Source organism: Chrysochloris asiatica, unplaced genomic scaffold (genome assembly GCF_000296735.1).
Source record: "Chrysochloris asiatica unplaced genomic scaffold, ChrAsi1.0 scaffold00160, whole genome shotgun sequence".
NCBI lineage: Eukaryota > Metazoa > Chordata > Mammalia > Afrosoricida > Chrysochloridae > Chrysochloris > Chrysochloris asiatica.
The window spans coordinates 1,886,742-1,908,413 of NW_006408678.1; the positions used below are offsets into that span (position 1 = coordinate 1,886,742).

The window sequence follows — 21,672 nt, forward strand, 5'->3', positions numbered from 1 at the left end:
TTTTTTTAATGTTGACTATACCATGGAGTTCTGGTGTGGCTCTGTGGGCTAATGCCTCAGACTACAAAGTCGTTTGACCTTCAAGATCAGTGGTTCAAGCTCACCAGCTACTCCTTGGAAACCCTACACAGGGTCACTATGGGTCAGAATTGACTCTATGGCACTTAACAACAACCAGAAGAATGGACTCCTGGTGTGGCACTGTAGGGTAAGCACTCTACTGTGAACCACAAGGTCTATGGTTCAAACCTGATTTGATGGCAATTAACAATAACAACAACCCAAAGAATGAACAAATCTGACTTGGAAGAAGCACTTCCAGAATGTTCCTTAGAAGCATGGATGGCGAGACTTCATTTCATTTACTTTGGACACATTACCAGGAGGGACCAGTCCCTAGAGAAGGACAGCATGCATGGTAAACTAGAGGGTTAGCTAAAAAGAAGACTCTTAACAAGATAGATGGATACAGTGAATGCAACAATGGACTCAAACGTATCAACAGTTGTGATGACTGGGCAGGACCGAGCATTGTTTAGGTCTGTTCCATAAGGTTATTATGTGTCACAATCAATTTGCCAGCACCTAACAACAACAACAAATGGTAGCTGTGATTTGAAACAAAATAGTCATGCACTCCAAAGGCAATGAAGACTCTGCCTTCAAACAGCCTGGGTTCAACCATAGATCCTCCTTAAACTACATCTCTGCATCCTTGGGCACCAACAGTGAGCTAGAGTAACTCTTTATCTGCCATTTTATGAAAGAAAGGTCCCAGGCCACCACTCTGGGTATGTCATGAAGGCATCTGCTCATACCACCACTGCAAAGTTTTCCAGAAGATTTCAGTTTTCAGAAACCTTAACACGTTTCTACCTTTATTTTAGTTAATCAGGTGTTGCTGTGCCTTCTGATTGTGACCCTCTGCATGATTCTTTATAAGAAAGTTCATAAGGAAACTGAGCTCAAGAACAAAGCAGGTAAGCAGGCACTGGGATTCACTGAGATGGAATACCTGGGAACATGGTATTCGTTTGGGTCAGAGTAAGTCATAATTTTTTCAGCTCCTGAGGACCTTCTTGTAGAATAACCACCCTAGGTCAACCCTTCCAATCAGTTCTAGACTGATCAGTATTGTTCACAATTCTAGCACATGTCAGAATCTGAAAAGTCAGCCACTGAAAACCATATAGAGCACAGTTGTACTCTGACATACACAGGGTCACCAAGAATAGGAGCTGATTTCAAGAGGGAACATAGATCCAGAGGGCATGGAGGAAGGTAGAATTTCCACTGAGTAGTATCCAATCTGTGGCGGGGCTGATGAAAGGCAATGCGGATAGGTCTCTTATGATACGATAGTGAATAATTGTTATCAGGACTGATTGTGAGGGTTGAAAACGTAAAGGTAGATGTTTTGTAGTGAGGAGGGGAGTCTTTGCAGTCTAGATGTGGAGGTTCCTGGGACCATCAAGGGAGAAGAGCGGAGAGCTGGACCCTACCCAGAGAAGCAGTGATGCCTGAGATGGAGGCAGAGACGATGACGTGGAGAGATGGAGCAGCTGGGGACTTTAGACCCAGAGAGGAAGAGGGGCTGTGTGCTGACAACCTGGGGGCACACTTGCAGGGTATACCCTTTGGTTGGTTGATGATGCATGGAGGGGATTGTAACCATGGCAATGAAATGATATATGATAGGATGAATTTAAAACTAATGTTCTCCCATGTAAACTATCACATAATTCACAATAAAACATTAAAAAGAAAAGACTAGTTGCTGACTGGATGGCAGCTGGTTTGGCATTGGTGGTTTAGTGGTAGAATTTCTTGCCTTCTATGTGGGAAACCCAGGTTCGATTGCTGGTCACTGCACTTCATTTACAGCTGTCCTCTGTCCATCATGGAGGCTTCCATGTTGCTATGATGTTGAGCAGCTTTCAGTGGGATTCCCAGACTAAAACAGAGTGGCAAAAAGGACCTGGTGATGTACTTCTGTTCACCATCCCATCAAAACCCAATGGCTCACAGTGGTCTGATCCATATTTGATCATGAGGATGGCACAGGTCCTGGCAGTGTTTCTTCCTATTGTGAATGGCACTGCCATGAATGGGGTCACTAACAACATTATAAGGTAATGTCCTGAGGCCCTAGGAAGTCATAAAGCTAAAGAGAACAGGATACCCTTCCATGAAATCTGATAGTACATTCCATATAATATCCTTATAATTTCATTCTTGAGATTCACTCCTCTAATTTGGAGTAAAGCAAGTTTTGATTCATTCCCAGACCATTACGGGGGAAGCAAATTTATACATGTGGCTAAAACCATCCTAACTTGAAATGGGATTCAAAGATTTGGCTTTGGGAGAGCAGACATTTCACCTCTTTTAGGTATATGCTTAGTTTGATAAGAGTTACTTGTAGGCACACACTAAGGCAATATCATTTCTAGTCCCTTCACTGTGCTGTTTTGAGTGTTTTATTGGACAATTCAAAATGGGTTTAGCTTTAAGGGATTGGCTCAAACACCAGTTGACACATCTGATCCTAATAATACAACTAGTAATTCTCAAACAAGCTGCGAGGCTGGAATATTTGTAAAGATTTTATAGCTGATAGGTGTTTCCCACCTTTTCTCCCACCTTTCTTTGATCTATTCAGGAGAGGCTTAAGAGAGCAGTATTTTTAGCATGGGTTAGCTGCTGGCCTCTGACAACCAGCAGCAGTTTAAAAAGGGTGGCAGGTGCTACAGAGCTGTAAGCTTGGTGTTTGACCTTCTCCTGTGGTTCCTCACTCTTGGGGACACCTTCCTCTATCTCATTGTGTCTGCAGCCTGCTAAAGACCTCACCCTGAGCCAGGTACTGCCACAGCCTGTCAACCCTTCCTTTCTCCTTGCACCCCAGTTACATACAGCTCCTGATTCATTCCTCCAGGATCCTGTTCTCTGGGACCAACCTATCAATTCTGTTTTGTTCATTTTTTTTGTTGTTGTTAGGTGCCATTAAGTCAGTTCCAGCTCATAGAGACCTAAGTCAAACAGACCAAAACATTGCCCGTTTCAGTGCCCTCCTCACAATCTGTGCAGTGTGTAAGCCCATAGTTGCAGCTACTGTGTCTATCCATCTCACCGGGGATCTTCTTCTTCGCTGACCTTCCACTTGACCAAGCATGATGTTTTTCTCTAGAGATGAGTCCCTCCTGTTAACATGTCTGAAGGACGAGAGACAAAGTCTTGCCATCCTTGCTTTCTTCCAAGGAACAACAGGGCTGTACTTCTTCCAAAAAAGATTCGTTCATTCTTCTGTCACTTCTTTTTAGCAAACTTTCATTGAACACTTGGTGCCAGAATCGGTAGAGATAGCCTAATGATCTTATAGTCTAGTGGAGGTTACAGACAGAAATAGATTCTGCCAGTGCAGTATGGTAAGTTTTCAGATACAGAGATCTAAAAACTCATTTATCCATGCAAAATGTATTGAGAATCAACCAGGCACTGGGTTAGATGCATAGGATACAGAGATAAACAAGATACCGTCCTGTCTTCACAGAACAGTGAGTGTAATAGGTGAGAAAGGAAAAACATGTAACCAATTAAATTGCAGGAGATACATCCAATCATGAGTAAGGACTGAGTTGTTATTAGGTGCCATTGAGTTGGTTCCGACTCATAACGACTTCATCCAAATCAAGACTCCAATCATGAGTAAGGACTGAGTTATTATTAGGTGCCATTGAATTGGTTCCGACTCATACGACTTCATCCAAATCAAGACTCCTTCTATGCTATTGCTCTAGTACAGCAATAAGACATAAGGAGGTAACTTCCACTTTGTGGTCCAGGAAATGGGGAAATGAAGCACATTACTTTTTCATTTTATTTATTTTTTTTAAGCTTTCATTGTGTGTTGAGTAAGTGAAGGCTTACAGGGCAGATTGTCAATTTTACATTCAGCAAATCATTGTATCATTGTAATGATTACAATCCCCGCCATGTATCATCAGCCAACAATATTTATCTCCATTACCTTTTTTTTTTTTTTTTTTTTTATGTGCACCTACCACATTGAAAATATATACTCATTTAAATGTCCAAAGGGCACATTTTGCAAGCCAACCTCCTGCCCACAGGCACACTGCCTTTCTCAGTCCTTGGGCCTATAGTCCTCTGCTATTCCGTCTCTCCATGCCATTGTCTCTGCCACCATCTCTGTTGTTGCCGCTTTTTTGGCTACGATCCCTTGCTCCTCTCATGTTCCTCCCTCATGAAGGTCCTAGGGTCCTCTGTTCCTGAAATGACAAATGAACTGCTCCCCTTTTTTAGTTACACCTTTTCTACATTTGCGGTTGTGACGATCGCCGTTAAACCTGATAACAGTTACTAACAAATAAATCATAAAATCTTATCCCCTCATCACCAGACCCATCTGGACAAGAGGAAAACAATTCAGTAGGGTTTCTATCTTACTCCCCTTGTCCTGACACTAAGTACTTTCATAAAAGCTTGTAAGACAGCTAGTTTGTGCCTTTATAGCCCCCCAATTTTGATAGCTGAAGTTGCCCATCCATGTCAGCCCCATGTACGGAGGAGGCAGGCAGGCATGATCCTTGCTTGATATGAAGAATTCTTCCTTATTTGGTTGGAATTTGGGGCAGCCTCATCCATAAGCAAAGATCCAGTAAATCAGGTTGTAGCAATTTACGCTTTCTCACTGAATCATACTGCTGTATCTTCATCTACTTGAATTCTGGTCAGCAAGATATCCTGTGTCATAAAATGGGTACTGTCTGCAAGGTTGAGAGTTCTCACACATCTCCCCTCTCTTCAGACCAACTGGCTGCTTCACTCTTAACTCTAGGCCCTAGTGACTAGGTCAGTGACTTTGGGCTCCGGAGTTCACACATCTCCCTGAACTTTAAATAGCCAGCCCATCCTCTTCTCTCATCTCAAGGTCATCAGGTGTCTATGGAACGTGGCCATTCTCTGCCCATGTCTTTGCTACATTTACCTCCCTTCCACTCACAAGTTGTCTAGGATGGTCGCCAGCATGCCTACAAAACTGTTCATGTGTTCCCTTTGGTTTTGTCTTATAAAGGGGTTTGCCCTGATGAGCTGACTTTTCCAAAGCACATTACTTTCATTTTTTGAAACTTTTTATTGTGAATTGAGGGAAGGCTTACAAAGCATATCGCTAGTTGTGCATTCAATAAATCCTACACTTTGTTTCATCTCAATGATTGCAATCCCCTCCATGTAACAGCAACTATCCAGCTTCCTCCCTGGGATTCCTGTTTCCATTCCAACCTCCTTCCCATCCCTTCTCAACTTTGTCCTTAGGTTACTGTTGCCTTTCTGATCCTGAATGGTTGACCATTCCATGGTGAACATACCTTACTAGTGTTATGATCCCCCTATATTCCTATCTACCACTTGGATGAAAATGGGGCCATAAGGGTGAGTTCCCTTCCAGACCTGCAGGGTGGCTGAGGGCCATAGCCTTGGGTTCCTTCAGCTTCTCTCTGACCAGTAAGCCCAGCCTTTTTTATAATTTTGAGTTTTGTCCCACATTTTCTCCTACTCTATCCAGGACCTTCTAATGTGATTCATTTTAGAACAGTTGGTAGTGGTCGTCAGGCACCATCTAGTTCTTTTGGCCTCAGAGGTGTGAAGACTGATGTTCATGTGTTCCATTAGTCTATTGGCGTAATTAATGCCAAGCACCTTCAACTTTTCTCACTCTTCTTTCTTCCACACCTGGAGAGACCAATAGTTACATCTTAGATAGCCACTCATGAGCTTTTAAGATCCCAGTCATTACTCACCAAAGTAGGATGTAGAATTTTGTCTTTGTAGATGATCTTATAACAGTTGACCCTGATGTTACCAAAAACTATGGTCTTGAGCCCCCAGGTCCAGCAACTTATTGCTTCAAGACATTTGATAATGTCTAAGAAGTTTTCATCATTTTGCCCCCTGTATGTAAGGAGCTCTGGTAGCATAGTGGTTACAAATCAGGCTGCAAACCACAAAGTCAGCAGTTCAAAACTACCAGCTGTTCTGCATGAGAAAGAGGAGGCTTTCTGCTACCAAAAAGATTTATAGCCTCGGAAACCCTGTGCAGGGTCGCTGTGAGTCAGAACTGACTCTACAACACACAACCACCCCCACCATGCTCCACTGTATTCATTGGTATGTTTGCAGCATAGGTAAATACTCCTGTACAAATATCCTTTGTAAAACCCTTATAAATTTGTTGGTATATTCCCACTCTCCCATACCTGTTCAGCCTGTTTATCTGTCCATGTATTTACCACAGAACATTGTTGTGTATATAACTGTAGTTACTTTTATCCCCTTTAACATATGCATTCCTCCCTGTGTGTCACTTGTCTTCGTCATTCTTCTGCCAACCTCTCTCTTATTGCTAATTGCCTTCCTGTCATCCAAGTTAACATGAGAGCACATTACTTTTAAGGGAAGACCCAGTAGTTACACACATTACATGCACTAATATCCTGGTGGTGGTGGTGGTGTGCCGTGGAGTTGGTTCTGACTCATAGCGAACCTGTATAGGGTTTCCAAGGATGTAAATCTTTACAGAAGCAGAAAGCTTCATCTTTCTCTTGTGGAACTGCTAGTAGTTTCAAACTGCTGACCTTGAAGTTAGCAGCCTAACTCATAACCATTACAATCGGAAACTGGTGATAGGTAGCTGCAAGGGAGTCTGGGAATAATAGTCTTATGTGCCAGCTAAAATTCCAGAGTTCTAGGAATCCTGGCATGACACCATAGGATAAGCTCTCAACCTCAAGGTCAGTTTGAGCTCAAGGTCAATAGTTCAAACTCACCAGCCACTTCTCAGGAACCCTATACAGGGTTTCTATGAGTCAGGACTGATTTGACGGCACCTAACGACAACGACATTTCTAGGAGAAGAAGGAGAGTGGATATTGGTGAACAATTGGTTGTCTCTCCCACACTGTGCCATCTTTCTCCATGAGTGTAGAAGACAAGTAAATCTGGCTTCATTGTGAAATTCTTTCCGATTGAACGGGATGGCCTAAGATACTGCTTTTGATGTTTCTAGATGATGACTCTGAGATGCCTGAGGAGGTAGAAGAGGAAATCCCCGTGGTGATTTGTGCAGCGGCAGGCAGAATGGCTGCTGCCATGGCTGCAATCAACAGTATCTACAGCAACACCGATGCCAACATTCTGTTCTATGTCGTTGGACTCCGCAACACTCTATCTCGAATACGGTAATTTGTGCAGGATAGACCTTGGGGGTTTGTATTTTGTTTTCAGTTTCCTTATTGTTCCTTGAATGAATATTCTTTTTTTTTTTTTAACTTGATAAATTAATGGAGAGGTTAAAAAAATAAATAAAGTCAGCATCCTGGTGTGGCACTGTGGGCTGATGCACTGGACGGCAAGGTCAGTGGTTCAAGCTTACCAGCTGTTCCTCGAAAACCCTATGCAGGGTTGCTATGAGTCGGAACCAACTCAACAGCACTTAACAACAACAACAACAAGGTCGATGTGGTGCCCAGACAAATGTGTAGCCTAGATAAGGAAATTCTTTAAAGCCTCATTAATCCAGTATGGAAATGCATCATTCTGCAGGAGCAAATTGTCTAGCAAACCAAATAATCCAAATTATGAACTAGCTTATATGAAAAGATTTCTTTCTAAAATAGTTTTTCTTTTCCCTGCTTTCTTAACCTGTGAGCAATTCACAGAAGAAAAAATGCAAATTGTTAATAAACATGAAAAGATGTTCTATGTTTCTAATATTGTTGTTAGGTGCTGTTAAGTCGGTTCCAACTCACAGTGACCTTGTATAGAGTTTCCAAGGCTATACTATAAATCTTTGTAGGAGCAGAAAGCCTCATCTTTCTCCCTTGAAGAGGCTGGCGGGTTTAAACTGCTGACCAGGGAAATCAAATGAACACAATGGAATACAATTACTCACGTAGCTGATTGGTAACAAATTGACACTATCCAGTGTAGAAAAATGGGCATTTTCATTCCTATTTTACACAACATAATTGAGTGTTGTTGCTAAGTACCATTGAGTTGGTTCTGACCCAGAGTGACCCTGTATAGGGTTTCCAAGGAGCGGCTGGTGAACTTGAACCACCAACCTTGTGGCTCAAACCAACTTAGGGGTCCAGCGCATTAACCCACAGTGCCACACCAGGACTCCTTATACAATGGATACCTCATAACTTTTTTTTAAACCAACAAATTTATAGAGGGTTTACCCAGTGCCTACGAATTGACTCTTCCTGATAGTGAACCTCCAGGATGGAGCAGAATTGCTCTAGAAGCTTTCTGAAGCTGTAAAATGTTACAGAGGCAGGCTGCAAGTGTGGCAATATCTGTTAAAATGTTACGTGTATAAAATGTGATTCACCATTTCCACTTCTAGGAATCTACAAAGATTCTAGTACATAGTGTCAAAATGTATGTAAAATTACATTAATTTTAGCATCATGTGAAATAGCAAACATTAGGAAAGTGCTTAAATGTTCGATTATGAGAAATTATTTAAATTAAGTGTGGACTTATTTTCAAATTATATTATTAAAAATTAATAAGTCAATTTGCATATACTGACAAATGAAATCCTCAAGGCATGTTACTAAGTAGAAAAACCTCTTAATTCATAGAGTAGGATCCATTTTATGAAAATTTAAAATTCCAAACTATAAATGTGGACAAGTCATGTGTATTTATTATAATGTGTCATCCATCCATCTCTCTACATTTCTGTAAAGAAAAACAACTGATAAAATATCAACTTGTTAGCAGTAACTATCTCTGAGGAGAAAGAAGGAATTAAAAAGAGAAGTGGTGAAGGACAATATCAAGTATTTGCTATTTCCATCATTCATAAGGAAAACGTATTTTTGTATTACTTTGGTACAAATGTTTAAGCACTTGGCTACTCAGCCAAAGTTTGGCCCTTTGAGTTCACTGAGAAGTGAGGCCCAGGAGATCACAGTGATTGAAAATCCTACAAAGCGCAATTCTCCTCTGGGCAGACCCCGAGTCAGAACTGACTTGGCAGCAACTGCTTTGTTTTCCTTCTTAGCCATTAGCTTCTCTTTTGTAAACTTTTTTATTGCGAATGGGGTGAAGGTTTACAGAGCAAATCAATTTTCCATTCAACATTTCATACATATTTTGTTTACTTTTTTTGATATCTATCTATCTATATACATATATATGTTTATATACATATTGTTACTATTAAATACCACTGAGTCAGTTCCAACTCATAGGGACCCTGTACAGAGAGAGAGAGAGAGTCCTGATTATGCATATTATTATAGCGCCTGTAATTATATGGCACTGTGGAATAAGCACTGGCTGCTAATCACAAGGTCAGCGCGTATATAGTTCTTGTTAAGTGCAGCTGGTGGGTTTGAACCACCAACCTTGTGGTTACCAGTCCAGTGCTTATTGTACAGCGCCACACCAGGACTCCATATATATTGTTGCTTTGAAATGCCTTTGAGTTGGTTATGACTCATAGTGACCCTGTATAGGGTTTCCAAGGAGCAGCTGGTGGATTTGAATCATCAGTCTTTCACTTAGCAGTCCAGTGTTTATCCTACAACACCATACCAGAACTCCTCATATATAGCTAGATAGCTAGATAGATAACGACAGACAGACAGATAGACAGACAGACAGAGAGACAGATAGATAGATAGATAGATAGATAGATAGATAGATAGACAGATAGATAGATAGATATGCATGTTGTTGTTGTTGAGTGCCATGGACTTGGTTCCGAGTTGTAGCCACCTTGTCTAGCATTTCCAAGGAGCGGCTGGTGATTTTGAACCACTGACCTTGTGGTTGAAACTGAGCTTGCAGTCCAATGCTTTATCCTACAGCTCCACACCAGGACTCCTAGATATATATATGCTGTTGTTGGTATTAAGGGGCCATCAAGTTGGTTCCAACTTATAGCGACCCTGTATAGGGTTTCTGAGGAGCAGCTGGTGGATTTGAACTGCCAACCTTGTGGTTCGCAATCCAATGCTGAGCCACAGTGCCATATAATTGCAGTATTTTGGGCAATGACACGATCAGAAGGTACTAATATATGAGACATTTGTCTCCACTCTTTTTTTTTAGTTTTTATTGTGAATTATGTGGGTTTACATGGAAGAACATCAGTTTTGCGTTCATCTTATCATATTTCATTTCATTGCAATGATTACAATACCCTCCATGCATCATCAAACAACCAAAGGGTACACCCCACAGTCCTTTGTCTCCACTCTTGAATGTCCCTTAGTTCCTGGACTATGAGGATTATGTATACTACGTGGTCTTCATTGCACCATTTCTCCCTGTCCTTATCATATATTATTGCTGATCATTTGCTTAGTCTACTATTAACAGCCGTGGAGCTCTCAGTGAGGTGGAGGCCATCATAAAAACTCACACTTTGTAAGAAAGAAGGAACATTTCTTCTTCTTCCAGTTTCCAGTTCAGATTATTTGGATCTGGGGGATATTTGGCTATTACCCTTTTGCTTTATTTCCTTTGCTGAAAGAGTTATGAGAATGAAGAAAGAAAATATGAGATTTGAAGCCAGATCAGATGGGAGAAAATTCAGGAGAATTTGTAGACTAAACTGTACTACAATTTCACACATTTTATCTGTAACTTTCTAAGGAACCGAAGATGAGGTATTGGAAGTCCAGTGGTAGAATTCTTGCCTTGCATGCAGGAGACCCAGGTTCAAGTCCTGGCCAAGGTACCTCACGCACAGGTGTCTGTCAGTAGAAGTTAGCTTGTCGCTGTGATGCTGAATTTGTGCATAGCATTGCCTTAAGTTTGGGGCAACTCCACGGCAGCTGACAACAAAGAGACAACAGATTGACCCTGAGGCAACAGAATTTTTGTTTGTTTGTTGTTCTGTCTCTTTAGAAAATGGATTGAACATTCTAAGCTGAGAGAAATCAACTTTAAAATTGTGGAATTCAACCCAATGGTGCTCAAAGGGAAGATCAGACCTGACTCCTCAAGGCCTGAATTGCTTCAGCCTGTGAGTAGGAATCTTGCACATGCTGGTGAAAGCCCTCGGTGAGCCCACTGGTCAATGTGGAAACGTTCTGCAAAGACCTGTTAGAAGCATCTTAGCTATTGGGACTTTGAGGATTCGTGTGCTTCCTAGTTTATGTTTGTTTTTAATGTATCATTTCTCACTGTCCTTATCATTTATCGTTGCTGATCACTGAGATGTAGACGGACTGAAGCAGCAAGTTCAAACTATAAGGTCAGCAGTTCAAACCCACCAGCCTCTCCTCAGGAGAAAGATGAGGCTGTCTGCTTCCGTAAAGGTTTACAATGTAAGGAACCTGGGGAACAGTTGGACCCTGTTCTATAGGGGCACTACGAGTCGGAATCAACTCGATGGCAGTAGGTTGAGTTTGGGGTATTCAGGGTGTTACATTCCCAATAAACTCAGCTTCTTTATAATTTATAAGCCACCAGCTCCAGAAAGGATTTACAATGGTTTACATAAATATCGTGAAATTATTAAAGAAGAAGTAAAGAACAAAAGATGCATTAAGTATGTGAATACACCTGTGGGGGTGAGGCAGGCAATGAGGTCGGGAATGAAAATCTAAACGTGCACATTAAACTTAGCTCTAAGTATCCCAGTGGTGAAGGAAAAACATAGTCTGACAGATTGCATACTTTACAATATCAAATGAGATACAATTTTCAGGAAGCGTCAACTTTTTTTCCTAGCGCTGGAAAGGTTAAAGTCTTTTACTGCAAAAGTTCTTACAAAAGGAACCCTTTGCCGACTGCATACAGATCGGTATTTTTATGACAGTCTTACAGAAAAGGCAGCCCACCTTCTGGAGATGCCTGTTTCTCAAATACATCCTTGAAAATTGACCAAGTTGTGTGCTCCCTGTCTGCTCATTCAGTGTCTTCCCAATTCCAGATATTTATTGTCAGAGTGGGAACCATGCTATGATGGGACTTAGGATGGAAGGGTGTTGTCGCTCATAAAGCTGGTATTCCGTCCGCACCTCACACTTCTATGACCTCTTTCTGGGTCAAGGAGCTAAGACAGGAGTGAGGAACATCTGGCTGCAGTCCATGTAAAACCCAAGAAATCATTTGATCTGGCCCTGCCAAGGCAAGCACAGTGCCAGCCATCATATATAATAGCAGGCTAATTTTCAAGTTGATCATTTTGTGTGGCCCACGAATGATGTTATAAATATCCAAATGGTCTTTGGCAGAAAAAAGATTCCCCACCCCAGAGCTGACAGGTTGAGCTTGGTGCTTGGATGACATGTGCACATGTGTGTTGAGTTGGCAGTCACAAATCAAAGGGAGGAGGTGCTCTGTGGCCTCAAAAACTGACATGGAAGCCTGTATGACTCCCACTACAGCACTTCACGGTGAATGGAGACACCCTCAGTGGTGAGGAATTTTGGATCTAGGAGGGTCATTAACCTGGCAGCGCTGATTGCAGCCCCAGAAATCAGTCTCAGGAAGCTCAGTGAGGCACCCCAGCTGAGAATCATACTGCTTGATTCTGATCCAAACTCAGAGCTGAGCCGTGGCCACAGTCAAAACCATCTCTCTAGCACCCTTGGAAGACTGAGCCACATGCCTCTGTCTCACTGTTGGTTTTTTTTGCTGCTTTAACAGCTGAACTTTGTTCGATTCTACCTCCCTCTGCTTATCCACCAACACGAGAAAGTCATCTATGTGGACGATGATGTCATTGTACAAGGTACACTCACCGACTGCCAAGCACACTGGGAAAAGGAAAAGCTGATAAATAGAACGACTGTGTCTCTTCATTTTTCCAAATAGTTGCCCAGTAAATTTGATTATTTACACAAGTTGTAAGTATGGTACTGTTTACATTGTGGGTACATTCCCAAAGCAGGGGCTGATCCTTGCTTCCCGGGACAATCAGTTAACTTTCTGAGGGACTGTTCTCATATTGTCAACATCTGCAGTAAATATCTCAGTAGCCTTTCCTTTCTCTGCATCCACACACATGGGAAGTGAGTCTCTCTCTCGGATGACATTCTTAGGTGTTTTGGTATTTCAGTGTTTCAGTCTATGTCTCCCACATGCAAATAGGATTGCATTCTTGTGCTACCTAGCAACAGAACAGACATTTAACCAATGCTAATCTGAATATATTACACAAGTGGATTTGATATGAGTTGTTCTTATTGAGTATAATGCCAAGCCACTTGAAATCAAGGATCCCACCTTTGACTTTTTCCCCATAGCAAAATCAGGAACTGTTTAGACTCTAAGGCCCTATCTAGCTCTAAAACAAATGCTATACTGTTTTAACTCCTGGTGTTTCTAAATGCAGGTGATATCCAAGAACTGTACGACACCCCCTTGACCCTGGGACATGCTGCAGCTTTTTCCGATGACTGCGATTTGCCCACTGCCCAGGACATAACCAGACTAGTGGGCCTGCAGGTGGACACAGCTCTCGGGCATCCTAACTCTGCTCTCTGCTCTCCTTCTCTCTCCTCTCTTTCCCTGTGTAACCAACACCTTCAAGAGCCCCAGTGGTCAATCTGGACTGCTAGAAGGGGCCAAACTCCAGCTCCACCCCTTACTGACTCTGGGGCAAGTTACTTAACCCTGAAAAGTTCCACTTTCCTTACCTGAAAAAAGGCATCCATAGTCTCTATGTAGTTGTGTTTCTGTGAGTTCTGATAAAGTATCACTGGGTGCCATTGAGTTGATTCTACCTAGTAGCAACTGCATGTGACAGATGTGGCTGTCATCTTTATAGGGGCAGATCACCGGATCTTTTCTCCCATGGACAGCTGGGTGATTCGCAGCTGTTGCACCACCAGGACACCTTATGATGAAATCCCATAATATAAAGTGTCTGGCATGAAGTCAATGCTTCCAAAATGACAATTGTGGCCATCAAGGTTGCTCAGAACCACACTCTATGGCAGAGATGATATTTTCTGTAAAAGAAACCATCGCTGGACTTCGGTTCTATTTTCAGAGTTTTGACAGTCATATTAAAGAAAAATCTCCTTGTTGTTAAGTGCCGTCTAGTAGATTCTAACTCGTAGCATGCCTGTACAGCCTGAGTTTGAACAACCAACCTTGTGGATTGCAGTCCAGCACCAATCTTACAGCGTCATACCAGGAGTCCAAAGTAGGAATGTTGAACCTATGTGTACCATGAAAAGGAACAGAATCATTTTAAAGTACACGAATTAAATGCTGTTGTTCAAAAAAAGGCCCAGCAAACAACTTTCTATCTGTGACATTGAAGAAGATGGGGCACACTTTCAGGCTGAGGTTCTGGAGCCAGACCTGCCTGGTTTACATCTTGGCTCCATCATTTACTAGCTTTGAGACTTTGGGAAGTTTACTTAACTAATTGTTTCCTCATTGACCAAGTAGACATAACTATCATATTTTCCTTGTAGCGTTATTGTGGGGATTAAATAAGTTAATACATATAAAGCTACTACATACAATTAGTGAGGTAATTCATGCAAAATTCTTAAAAATAGGGCCTGGCACATAGAAGGTGCTCAAGTGCTCCCATTATTTCTGTGTCGTATTTGAGCATCACATTGAGGTAGGTCATGACGATCTATATAGGTGAAACTGTATGTCCTGCCTCATATCACGTTCATTCAGCAAGTACTTATTGAGTGCTTACTATGTGCCCCATAAAGTTACAGTGTCAGAAACCACAGGATAAGGCCACTATGAGTTAGAATCAACTCAATGGCAATGGGATTGGATTGTTTAGCTTTTACTATGTGCCAGGGACTGTTGATACACTGAACAAATGAAAATTCTTACCTTTGTGTAGCTTACATTCTCGTGGGCAGAGACAGACAGTAAACAAAGAAGTAAAATGTTTAATAGAGAATCAAAATGCAGGTGGGGTGTTGCATATTAAACAGGGTGGCCCGGGAAGGTGGCACTGAAATGGTGACACTGAGAGAGCCATGTATGCAGATGTTTAGGGGAAAGCATTTCAGGAAGAGATAACAGCAAGTGTAAAGGTCCTGAGTCAGGTGTCTTGTGTATTAAAGGGACAAGGTGGCAGAGGGATTTAGGGGAGAATAACCAATGAAGTTAAAGAGAGGTCATGGAGCGCTAGATGGATGACATAGGGCATGATAGGCTATTTTAGGAACCCTGGTTTTTACTCTGAATGAATTGGGAAACCATTGAAGGGCTTTGAGCAAAGAAGTGATATGGAGACAGCATAGGTTGGTAAAGATAGAAGCAGGAATACTGGTCAGAAGTCCAGTGAGAGGTAATGGTTGGTGGTCTGGACCAGGAGGGCAGCAATGGAGGCAGTGGAACGTGGGTAGCTTCTGCATGTGTTCTGAAGGTAGGACCAACAGGATTTGCTGACTGATTTGAAGTGTGAGGAAAAGCATCAAGGATGACTCAATGACCTTGAGTTTTTAGCCTAAGTAGCTAGATGGATACAGTTGCCACTAACGAGCTGGGACAGGCTGTAGGAAAGTTTTAGGGATAGGCTTGGGATTATCCTGTCTGCGTGTAAACTGGAGATGCCTCGTGAAGCATCCAGGACACATTGAGTAGGCAGATGTGGCAGGAGTTGTAAATCCAGAGGACAGGTCAGGACTGTTAACCTGAGTGGTATTCAGAGTCATGATGCTGGATGAGGCTGCCTAGGAAGTGAGTGCTGGACAAAGGAACAGATACTGGCCCAGAGACTGGGCCACTAAGCATTCAGAGGGTAGGGACATGAGGGGAAACCAACAAAGGCATAAGAAGTGACCCAGGAGGAAAACCTGGAGACACTGTACAAGAAAATGGTCCCTTTCCCAGAACCAAGTTTTCATTAAGAGGCATTGGTTAAAGGCATGCATGCCCTGCTCCTTTACAGAATACATATTTGGGGTATCTGGATTACCGGAAGAAGACCATAAAAGACCTTGGCATTAGCCCCAGCACCTGCTCCTTCAATCCCGGTGTGATCGTTGCCAACATGACAGAATGGAAGCACCAGCGAATCACCAAACAACTGGAAAAATGGATGCAAAAAAATGTGGAGTATGTATAAACTTCCCTAACATTTTTTCCAGGTCTGAGTACAAAATTATCCCAGTTGATCTTCTGTGCATAGTTCAGCGATTAGAATATTATTTCACAGACATATTAGGTCAGAAGTTCTCATAGATGCACCAGTGAGAAAGCAGTAGGTGGAAACCTATTCTCAAAAACATAAAGTAGAACAAGGGATCCTTAGTAAGCATTTTCCTAATAGTTTAATAATGCAACTTCACATCTTTTCCCAGAATCCTAGTGAACTTTCCGTTGCAGGTCCTCGTTGGTCTTAGTTGACTTTCTCCTTCTTATAGCGATTTGTTAAGGATTATTCTGTAAAGACATCTCTGGTTTTGGAGGTTGAATTTTTAAAAATATGTAACTTTCGTTATATAGTTACATGCTGTGGAGTTGGTAAACAACTCATAGTGACCGTGTTTGGTGTGCCTGAGGAGCAGTGGTGGGTTTGCGGTTAGCAGGCTCCTTTCAAGGATTAGACCCCATTTTATTGTTGTGGCTGTCCCACGCCCTATGTCACTTTTTGATTTTGTTTCTTAGGGAAAACCTCTACAGCAGCTCCCTGGGTGGAGGGGTGGCCACTTCCCCAATGCTGATTGTGTTTCACGGGAAATACTCTGCCATCAACCCCCTGTGGCACATAAGGCACCTGGGTAAGTACTGTAGAAAAAAAAAAATCATACAACTGTACATGTTATAGACCCAGCGAACAGCCAATGAGAGAGCTAGTGCCTACCTGGAGGGCTGATCTCTAAGAATTCGTGAGAAGCAGTTACACTGATGTCTAGCGTGTAGCTTATGTTCAGTAAGCATTAGCTATAGTTAACAGAACTTTCACTGTGAAAACTTTTTCACTAGTCATTACTTTTTGCAGTAATCTCAGCATAAGGCTGGTGGTTCACACCCACCAGCTGTTCCTTGGAAACCCTATACAGGGTTGCTATGAGAACCAATTTGATGGCACTTAACAACACAGCGAGACACCGCTAAATGAAGTAGCATAAGGATTTATGATGAATTTAAAGACCTGACATTGAAGTCTAGCTTTACAAAGCAGTTCCTTATGAACCGTAGGCTCTAGGTGTCCCTTAACAGTCCTCGATTTACTGTCAAAGTCAGGCTCTAGGAAATGGAGTGGAAGCCCAATTTTCTGCTGTCTCAAGGGCAAGCAACTCAAGTTCTATGCCTTCATTTCCTCATTTGTGAACTGAAGCAAATAGACCCTTATAGAGTTTTCATAATGAATAAATTACCCATGTATATAAATTGTTTACAACAAGAGCCTGGCACAGAATATGTGCTCTCATTCATCCAAACACCTTATCACAAAACCTAATCCAAAGCCACTGGGTCAGAGCAAATGAGAAATTTAGCAATGTTTCTGTTTTAAAAAGGTAAGACGACTGGGGGGCAGGCTTGCAGGGTATACCCTTTGGTTGGTTGATGATGCGTGGAGGGGATTATAACGATGGCAGTGAAATGATATACGATAGGATGAATGTAAAGCTAATATTCTCCCATGTAAACTATCACATAATTCACAATAAAACATTAAAAAAAAAAAAGGTAAGGAATATATCTTTTGTTATGCCATATACCCTGTGTGGTCTGAGTTATTAGCCCATAATTAAGGTTGTTGGGGGTTTTTTTGTTTTTAGCAAAATATGTGATAAAGATCATAAACACCCAACTAATTCAAGTCCAGATTTTGTTGCCAAAAGAGTCATTTTAAACCCTTGTTTCCAGAGTTTTGAGGACTATTTTGGAACTGGAGACAGATTAGGACTCACAATTACCAAGAGCCCAATGCACTGCCAGGAACTGAACTGGGTTCAGATAATAAAGATGATTATTACTTCTGATTCCCACAATCTTATTAATTGCTGTCAAGTTGATGTCAACTCATGGCGATGCATGTGTGCAGAGTAGAACTGAGTTCCATAGGGTTTGCAAAGTTTGACCCTTCAAAAGCAAATTACAAGGCTTGTCTTCCAAGGTGCCACTGGAAGGGTTCAAACACCAACCATTTGGCCAGTAGTCGAACGCTAACTGTCTGCATAACCCAGAGATTCCAGTATGTCCTTTGCTCTTCTTGTAAGAAAGACTGGAGTTACGGTGAAGCTGGCCTCCTGGTCTCCTCTCAGTGCTCCGCTGTCACTTAACTTCTGTACCCTTCTCTTTGAGTGCAGTAACTTAAGGGCACCATGTCCAACTGATTTGATTTCTGATAATGTTGGGTTCACTGTTAGGTCAAGTACCAGCATTTCCATTTGAAAAATATACAGAGAAATCCCATCAGACTGTCTGGAACAAATGCTGTGTAGGAACAGCTACACAGACGTTGGATCATTAGGGTTAGAGCATTTTACGATCTTGGAACAGACTCAGAATTACACTTTAAGAAACATTTCACTTATTAACAAGTAAGAAGGGCCAGATTAATAGAACCTACAGTTACTCTGAAGGTTTTAGAATCAGGGATGGTTCTTCCAAGTAAATCTATGTCGAAATCATTTGAAAAGAATCCACTGCATTTGAATGGGCCTGGTGGCTTAATCGTCTATGCTCTGGGCTGCTAACCACAAGGTCAGCTGTATGAGTCCAGCAGCCAATCTGTGGGAGAAAGAAGAGGCTTTCTGCTCCGATATTTACCACCTCAGAAACCCTATAGAGTCACATGAGTCAAACTCAACTCAGAGACACACAACTACCACCACGTTTTGGAACAGAAAACCAGTCAACATTAAAGGGTGTAAAGCGTGGGTCAAACCCACCAGCCACTTCATGGAAGAGAGCTGTGATTGTCTGCTTTCTATAAAGATTACAGCCTTGGAAACCCTATGGGGCAGTTCTAGTCTATTGGGTCATTGAATCCGAATCAATTCAATGTAACCGGCTTAATGGGTTAAGTTTGAGTCTAAAAAAGGAGGCTTATAGTTTTAAAAATTTATGAAATAGATTTAGCTAAAAGCAATTTATTACCCAAAATATGAAACCCCTCTGAAGTCGTACTAGAGAGCCCTTTGGTCATGAAGTTGAGGGATCTGCTTAGTAGACTTTTCACACACGCCTATTTCCAAATGGGTATTTTCTTGTTTTGACTCTTTTTGTTGTTGTTAGGTACCATCAACTCGATCCATAGCAACCCGGTATAGGGTTTTCAAGAAGCTGGTGGGTTTGAACCACCAACCTTGTGGTTAAAAATCCACTACTTATCCTACAACAGTTTCTATGTAGACTCTTTAGATGCTGATAATTATCCCAGTTATGCTACTATAGACTTAAATACCAAGTTCCTGCCTTCATGGCTAATTTATGAATGATAAAAGCCAGATTGTGTGTGTGTGTGTTTTCTATCACACATTAAACCAGAACAACATACCCGGACTCCATCTTTACTCAATGGACTGTCAGTTGTTAAAATATGAAGGGGCTTCAAAAAGTTTGTGGGGAAACAGAATTAAAAAAGACAATACAACTTTTCAGGGGACAAAGTTATGAAAACTTCTTAGACATAACCAAACACCTGAGGGACTGAATCGCTGGGCTTGGGGACTTGGGACTATAGCCTCAGGGAGGAATGGAAACAGAAAACACAAGAAGTGGAATCATTGATGAAGCACTGTGGGGTGGGAGATTACACTCAATGAGCTGAAACAAAATGTGTATGGAACGCTGAATATAAATCTGACAGTATGCTCTGTAAACGCTTTTTCAATATTTACCTAAATCACAATAAAAAGCTGAAAAACAAAAGATCATGGAAATTTATCCAAGAACTTTTTGAAGCCTCCTTGTATCATATTTCAAGGAGGATATTTTTAACATCATAGAGAATAAGAAACATTACATTAATAATTCTAGCAAAGTATTCTAAAAATATTCTGAGAATGGTAATAATATTACGGTAAATGTATAATTTGAGATTACTTATAAGCAGAATTATATTCAAACAGGGATTAACTGTTTAAAACAACAGATCTTATTATTAGTCTCGTTACTATTTAAGGAGATAAACAAGAACTCCTATAAATCTTTGGTGGAAGGATAAATTGATACGTCTTTGGATACAAAATTTAGTATCTATGGAGTCCTGGTGCTGTAGGGTAAGCAATGGACTGCTAACTGCAAGGTCAGCAGTTCAAACTCACCAGCCGCTCCTTGGAAATACTATACAGGGTTACCATGAGGTCGAACTGACTAGATGGCACTTAACAACATCACATTTTAAAAGGCACACACCTTTCAATCCAGCAATTACACCTGTAAGATATTTTTTCCTAATATATTTGCACACATGCATTGTGCTGTATGTTTATGTTTATTAAGGGAGAGAAACCAAAATGTCTGTAATAAGCAAATAACCATACAGCCACTCTATGTACTATGTAGTCATTAAAAATAATCCTGTAAGCGGCTAGAAGAACAGAAGATACTTCTTGAAAGAAAGACCTACAGGAAAAATGCAAAACAATAGAGGCAGATGGACTGTTACTACAAGAACAAGTTGCTTGCCCAGGAAACATCAAGGCAAGTGGTCGGGTCCCCTCAGTGCAAACCCCCTTCCAAGACTAAGACTCAACGGAAATACATGCTCTGATTGGTGACCACACTCATCACCGATAGGGGGAGGTGGTGTAAAAGCAGCAATGAAGCGGCAAGCTAAGCCCTACAATGTTCGGTGGGCTTCTGTGGACCCTGGTGGAGACCTGGTTGGCCAGCAAAGTGGGGAGACCTGGGAACTCTTGGCCCCAGTGTCAGTGGCGTGGCCACAGAGGACTAGAGTGGAGAGTGAAGCTACCAGCTGATAGGAAGAGAGGGCATATGCACAAGAACACCCCCACTTGCAGATGGTACCCACCTGACCTGGCTTCGATGACTGGATGATCAGAGCTCAACCAGGAGAATAAAGAAGAGGAAAAAAAGAGTAATCTGATACAATTTGATGAACTTGACCTACACCTATGGATGCAGTAACTCAAGAGGGAACAAATCCTTATAGCAAGAATCATTCTCACCCCTCCACACACACACAGAGTAGACAGAGATGGGCAACTTGGACATTGGATATCCAAAATGGGGGGGGTGGGGTGGGGGGTAGGGGGAGGTGGAATACAAAGGCAAGAAGTGACTGGCTTACAAGATTTCAAGAAGGAACCTAGAGCCAGGAGGCATGGAGGAAGGCAGAATCTCCAATGAGTACTATCCAATCTGTGTAGACGGAGCTGATGAAATGAAACGTAGATGGGTCACTTGTGATACAATAGTCAATAATTGTTATCAAGACTGATTGTGAGGGTTGGAAATGTAAAGGTAGATGTTTTATAGCAAGGAAGGGATTGATTAACTCTCCAGTCTAGGAGCGGAGGTCTCTAGGACCATCAACGGAGAAAAACCAAGAGCGAGACCCTACCCAGAGAAGCAGTGATGCCTGAGATGGAGGCAGAGACGATGACGTGGAGTGATGAGATGACGTGGAGTGATGAAGCGGCTGGGGACTTTGGATCCAGAGAGGGAGAGGGACTGGGTGCTGAAGACTGGGGGGGAGGGGGGGAGTGT

The 21,672-nt window shown here is 41.9% G+C and overlaps 1 protein-coding gene across 1 annotated transcript in view; it reads left to right on the forward strand.

Annotated features, from left to right (window-relative positions):
• Window positions 1-21,672, forward strand: part of GLT8D2 (glycosyltransferase 8 domain containing 2) — a 39,707-nt gene that overhangs the window by 5,273 nt on the left and 12,762 nt on the right. Inside the window, exons 2-8 of the mRNA XM_006871083.1 lie at window positions 888-980; window positions 7,088-7,259; window positions 10,954-11,071; window positions 12,703-12,787; window positions 13,391-13,503; window positions 15,935-16,101; window positions 16,654-16,766. Coding sequence (XP_006871145.1) covers window positions 888-980; window positions 7,088-7,259; window positions 10,954-11,071; window positions 12,703-12,787; window positions 13,391-13,503; window positions 15,935-16,101; window positions 16,654-16,766 — 861 coding nt within the window. The remainder of the gene's footprint in view (window positions 1-887; window positions 981-7,087; window positions 7,260-10,953; window positions 11,072-12,702; window positions 12,788-13,390; window positions 13,504-15,934; window positions 16,102-16,653; window positions 16,767-21,672) is intronic.